Source organism: Equus caballus, chromosome 8, assembly GCF_041296265.1.
Source record: "Equus caballus isolate H_3958 breed thoroughbred chromosome 8, TB-T2T, whole genome shotgun sequence".
In the NCBI taxonomy this organism is placed as follows: Eukaryota; Metazoa; Chordata; class Mammalia; order Perissodactyla; family Equidae; genus Equus; species Equus caballus.
In genome coordinates this window covers 21,644,845-21,651,047 of record NC_091691.1, presented here as the reverse complement: position 1 = coordinate 21,651,047, position 6,203 = coordinate 21,644,845, and the positions used below count along the sequence as shown (strand labels likewise).

Here is a 6,203-nt window from a genome sequence, read left to right as displayed (position 1 = left end):
GCGTGGCGCACGCTCACTCACGCGCACTCACTCTCCCCCGACTGGCGCGAGACGCCCCGCTCCGAGGCTTTGGGGGACCCCGGGGCTTCCGGAACGGGGCGCCACGCCCCCCCCGTCGGCGCGAATGGTTCGGGCCGCGCCGCCCCGCCTCCGCCGGTTGTGTTGGACGCGCGCGCCGAGCGCACGTCGCTAGGGCCGGGCTGCCCCAGGGAGGGGTCCGCGAGCTGGGCCCGGGGCCGGGGCGGCTGGAGCTGCCGAGGGTCCTGGGCTCCGGGGCGTCTGGGCTGCAGAGAACCTGGGATCTCGGGTGCACCGCGCGCCCCCGCGGAGGAGTCCGGACCCCGTGGGGAGGGGGCGCCGAATTTTGCATCCTACGTCCTGGAGCCCAAATGCTCAGGTAGGAAAATAAGAACGCGGCGTCCGTGGACATCAGCCGGGGCTCTGTCTTGGGGATGGGGAATATTGGGTAGCTGGGGCGGGGAGGGGCGTGATCCCCCCATAGCAGAATGGTTAAATGCACAAACTCTGGATTCTTCTCGGGTTCAAATTCCGCTTCCATTGTTTAGCTCTGTAGGTGTGACCTACACCGGTGACTTCGCTTTTTGAAGCCTGAGTTTTGTCATCTGTAGAATGGACATAATCTAAGCTACTCCATAGGACTGTCGAGGGGACTGATGAAGCTCTTCGCTCGAGGTGGGCCCGGCGTGAATACCGGTTATTATCCCCGCCCCGTAAACGTAGCCGGGACATAGAGACCTACCTGTCTCTCCCTCCCCGTAGTTTATTTTCTAGTTGGTGCCAGAATGGACACAGGCCCCGTCTGTCCTTCACCCCCTACCATTCTATAAATATTTATTGGGCACACGCGTATGCTAGGAGTGTGTGTTTACTCATTAAATATTTGCCACTAGCACCCCCTCCATTATTGTGACAACTGAAAAACAGTTGAACCAATTTCTGAAATGTCCCCTGGGGTTGGCAGCGCCCCTTTGAGGAGGACTGGCTGAGGGAGAGCCTGACCCTTTTGCCCTTGGGTTGGGGACTTGAGACTGCCAGTCTTCCTCTGCTGGCACTGCCGATGACGGAGGGTGCCACCCTCACCCCCTTTCCCAGGGAGCCCTGGAGGCAGGGCCTGGCGGGCAGGGCACGTCCGCTGTCACCTGGGACCCCAAGCAGCATGAAGACCCCTGTGGAGCTGGCCGTCAGTGGGATGCAGACACTCCACCTTAGGCACCGCTGCCGGGTCAAGGCCAGGCCGTCATATGTGGACGAGACTCTGTTTGGCAGCCCTGCGGGCACCCGGCCCGCCCCACCAGACTTTGACCCACCCTGGGTGGAGAAGGTCGACAGAACCCGAGGAGTGGGCACAGGGATATCACGGGCCTCGGCGGTCAACGGGAGCTGTGAGACCGCCTCCTCCAGGGGCAGCACCCCGACCCTTACACCGAGGAGGAAGAACAAATACAGGTAACAGAGTGGGGAGATGCACTTCTGTACTCCGTGTAGCCGCCTGGGTTCCTATTACAGCCCTGCTGTTCACATGCTGTGTGACCTTGGGCAAGCACCTTGACCTCTCTGAGCTGCAGTTTCCTCATGTGGAAAATGGGACCAATGATCCCTACCTAGTGGGATTATTGAGAGGATTAAATAAGATGAGCTGTGTACAGTGCTGGACATTTAGGAAGCTCTCAATAAATGGTAGTGACAGTGTGATGGTGGAACACCCATCCCCAAATGTCAGAGGCGGGGCATCTGAGACCCAGAGGGATCGGATGATTTGCCCAAGATCATGGAGCAATTTGCATAAGATTACTAATGTGGTCGATCCATGAAATGACATGGATGTGGTGGTTGCAGATTTCAGCAAGTCGTTTTGAAAGTGGGTCTTGTTACATTTTCACAAACAAGTTAAAAAAATGGGAGCTGATGCTAATAGTTATTGTTGTCAGTTAATTAGATTAGAATGATATTATTTGGGTTATTTCAGATTAATGTCAGCCTGGAGGGAGGTGTCTAGCGGTGGGCCACAGGGCCCTATCGCATTTATTGTTGTCAGTGGTTTGGACAAGGACAGGGAAGACTGCTGTGTTAGTCAATTCGGGCTCCATAACAGAACCCCATAGCCTGGGGGGCGTGCACAAGAAATCTCCCAGTTCTGGAGGCTGGAACTCCAAGATCAAGGTGCCAGCAGGGTTGGTTTCTCCTGCGGCCTTTCCTTGGCCTGCAGAGGGCGGCCTTCTCGCTGTGTCCTCACTTGGCCTTTTCTCTGTGCGCCTGTGCACTCCTGGGGTCTCCCCCTCTTCCTATAAACACAGCAGTCCTATTGGGTTAGGGCCCCACCCTTGTGACCTCATTTAACCTTGATTACCTCTTTAAAGTTCAGCATGAATTTTGGGAGGACACAATTCAATCCGTAATAACTGGCCAGTCAAATTTAGGAACCATTCTGAGCCAGGAGGGACGTACCTTAGACAACAGCAATGGGAATGGGAACAGTGCCTATTAAAGGAGGTAAAATTCAACAAGATAGAAGCAAGACTGCATTAGTATCATGTCAGGTTGAGGGCCACTCGCCTAACAGTTTCCCTGGCCCCAAGGCAGGGGCACGTTGACACTAGCAGCAGTGACGCCTGCAACACAGCTGGAAACGCTGATGTAAATGTAGGCCACATTAACAGAAGTACGGTGTCTATGACAAGGGAGGTGACAGTCAACCCCATGGTCACCTGGAGGATGGAATTTTGCTATGCATGCTGACACGTGGAGGGTGTCAAGTTAGGGAATAGAGAAGAGGTAGACGTGTTATTGGACAAAAACTTGGGTGCTAGACAGACACAGGCATCAACTGGATATGGTTTAAGCAGTTAAACCAAGTGGCAAAAGGTTGCCTTTTCAAAGATGTACAGTTTGGGGATGGAAGCCCTTTTAGTCCTGGCCAGAAACCATGGGCCTGACTGCTCAGAGGTATGCCATGAATATCTGTGGGATTAATAAAAAAGGAACTGCTGAATAAATCTGATTAAAGGTTCCAGGCCTCGAGGGCACATACGTCTGATTTACTGGTTGAGAGCTCAGGTCCTTGAGCCGGGCTGGATTTGAATCCTGTCTCTACTGCCTTCTTGCTGTGGGGCCTTCTCCTACCTGTACCTCAGTCTTCTTGTCTGTGAAATGGGATTGTCACATCTCCCTCCTGTGGGTGTTATGAGAAATAATGAGATCACGCAGGTGATGTGCCAAGTCCTGGGCCTGCCCGTGAAGAGCTCTCAGTAAACAGTCACAATTTGACGAAGCTTCTCTGGTCACGAGGCCAGGCCGGCTTTTAACAGCAGTGGAAACTGAGCATCCTCTGCCCGCCGGAATCGGTGCTGTGCAATTTCAGATACAGTCGGGAGGGCCACCGACCGCAGAGGGTTCCGCTGACGATGCCGCTGGGCAAAAGGAAAAGGGGGTTACAAGAAAAAGGGAAAGCCTTGAAGATTAAGGTTATGTTAAGCATGACTCCTGGTTGCAAATGACTGGAAACTTACCCAAATTGGCTTCAGCAGGAAAAGGACATCTGGGGCTCATGTGATGGGCTCAAACTGTCGTTGGGATTCCGTCTCCATGTTAGCGCAGCTTTCCCCCACACTCCAGGTGAGGCGGCCAGCAGCCGCTTTGCCCTTATGTCCTGCCCGTTTATCAAGGCAACTGGCAGAAAAACTTTTCTTTCCTAGTGGTTTCAGCGAAGGTCCTAAGGCAGATGCTCATTGGACAGAATGGGTCATGTGGCCATTCCTGAGCCAATCGGTGTGGCCAGGAGGATGGAATATGCAAATTGGCCAGGCCTGTGGCACATGCCAGGGCATGGGGGTCAGGATGCGGGGGGACTGGGTGCTTGGCAGGGGAAGGACGACTGAGATGGGGGTGGTGGCACCTGAGAGGGGGTGTCCTCACGGGGTGCCAGGCTGGGAGCAGGGACTTCTGGGATCTACAGGCAGCCCTCTCTGCTGCTGCAGGTGCCTGGCAGGGGGTGGAGGGAGGAAGGGTTTTAGGGTCTGTTCCTTCCTTCGGCTCACTGCGTTTCTCTTCCTCTGCCAGACTGATCGGCCACACTCCTTCTTACTGCGATGAGTCGCTGTTTGGCTCCCGACCTGAGAGCACCAGCCGGGAGGCCCCGTGGACGGCGAAGGGGCATGCTGCAAAAGTTCACGCCCTCTTCTGGACACCCCCAGCCACCCCTAGGGGCAGCCACTCGCCCCGCCCCAGGGAGACCCCACTGCGAGCTGTTCCCCCAGCTGGTCCCTCCAAGGCCGGGCCCGGGGTGGCGGCAGACTCCCGGAAGTTGTCCTCAAATGGGTTGGACCCTCCACGCCCTCTGAGGCGGGAGCTTGCCCATTCTCTCGCCCACCTGAATGTCCCCAGCACTGGTCGCCCACCCGCCGGTGCCCCCCATGCAAATGGGCCTCGGGATCCCAGGCCTTCCCCGTCGGGGGTGACCTTCCGGAGCCCCCTGGTGACTCCCAGGGCTCATTCGGTCAGTGTTTCAGTGCCAGCTGCCCCCCGACGAGGTGGGGTCGCTCAGAAGCCAAAGCCCCCCTGGAAGTGAGTGTCTTGGTCCCTTCATCAGGTTTGCCCACGGGGTCACAGCGAGGGGCAGGGTTTCAGAGGATGGCCCTGGCGGGGGCCTCTGGGGAAGCCAGTGTACTAGGTAAGCGCCAGGCATTGGAGAAACACGGGGCTGTCAGCAAGGGTGGGCAGACAATCTCTAGTTGCTCCTTGCCCCCCGACCCCTGTGTGGACTTGAGGGCCACCCCTTAAACGCCACAACCACACGCCGTATCAGTGCCAACCCAGGGCCGCCCCCAAAGGGGCCGTCCACCTCCCCCATCACCCCCACAACATCATCTTGCCACCAAGTGTGGCTGATGCTGTGATCGCCAGCTGGAGGCTGTCCTCCCTCCCAGCCAAGCTTCCTGCCCAGGACCAGGGTCCAGCTGAGTCTGGCGGCCGCAGGGGTTTTCCCAGGCCCAGCATGTGGACCACGGGGACACAAGGATCTGGGTGATGTGTGGGTGGACGTGTTTTCCTTTTAATAGTTAATGTATTTATTTTCGTATATTAAATTCATGAGTAGCTGCTTGAAGCCATGACCTTTACTAATCTCTTTTTCCTTAGGGTAAAGGCCACTGTTAGGCCTGAGTTAATTTAAATACCAAAGTTAAATGATATAACCAGGAAGTGGCAGAAATCATGACAGTGGCGAGGGGGCGACTGGAGTTCAGGAACACAGGCCTCAGGCAGCACTGGGCTTCTCCCCTCGGGTTCTGGCCAGTCCCACTGACTAGCGGGTCAGCGAGTTCCTCCCAAGCTCAGAGTGTGGGCTGGGGCTTCCTGTTTTGTTTTGTTTGGAAACCAGATAGATATGTATGTATATACACATTTCCCACCTTTTCAAAAAGAAACACAGTGATGAGGACTTTGCCAAGTGGAGGGGTCCAAGACCAGAGAGTTCCACATGTACGTGGGAGCCCTTGGGCGGCCGGGGGCTGGTGGGCGGCGGGCCTTCCTCCCCTGCTCTGCCCCCGTCACCAGGACCACCCGGGCTCGGGCGCCTAGGAGACGCAGCAAAGCCTTTGTCCAGCTGGAGCTGCACCCGGAACCCCAGCGTGCCCGTGGCTTTGGGTCAGGTCTGGCTTTGGGCCTCTCTGTGTCCCCGTGGTCCCTGATGTGCCTCCAGGAGGCACCGGGATTCCAGGGAGCCCGGTTGGAAGCCACGTCATTGGTTGTGCACTTCGGTCCTGGGAAGGGAAGAGGACAGTCATGGGGGACGGTCTGGGAGGGATCAGGGATGCGCGTGCAGACACCCACCCCCGTCAGGCAGGCCGCGAGGGCAGTGAGCCTCTGCACTCTTGGCGCAAACACGTTTTGCATTTTAAACATGCAGGATGTTTAAACTTCCTGGAACTCACAAAGGACTACTTCTCTCCCTCCTCAGTTGCGTTTGAAACATCCAGCTCTCATTTGCCTCTCTCCCCTCCCCGTATGTTGACAGACGTGGGCCAGAAATACCTCTCTTGCCTCCTGACTATAGTAAAGAGAAGCAGCGGCCCAAGTGTGATGATGAAGGGCAGCTGACACGAGGCCGTGGTGCCTGGAAGACAGTTGGGAGTGGTGGGGACTGGGGCAACCCCCCTCTCTGCCATCCCAGGGGAGCTGCTGCTCTA

At 56.5% G+C, this 6,203-nt stretch overlaps 1 protein-coding gene across 1 annotated transcript; it reads left to right on the top strand.

Moving 5' to 3' along the window:
• The first annotated feature begins 15 nt into the window (after window positions 1–15).
• Window positions 16–5,122, top strand: RITA1 (RBPJ interacting and tubulin associated 1). Its single transcript, XM_001492441.7, has 4 exons — window positions 16–397; window positions 567–693; window positions 1,114–1,467; window positions 4,078–5,122. Exons 3-4 carry the CDS (start codon window positions 1,178–1,180, stop codon window positions 4,583–4,585), a joined length of 798 nt encoding a protein of 265 aa, XP_001492491.4. The 5' UTR covers window positions 16–397; window positions 567–693; window positions 1,114–1,177; the 3' UTR covers window positions 4,586–5,122.
• The last annotated feature ends 1,081 nt before the right edge of the window (window positions 5,123–6,203 follow it).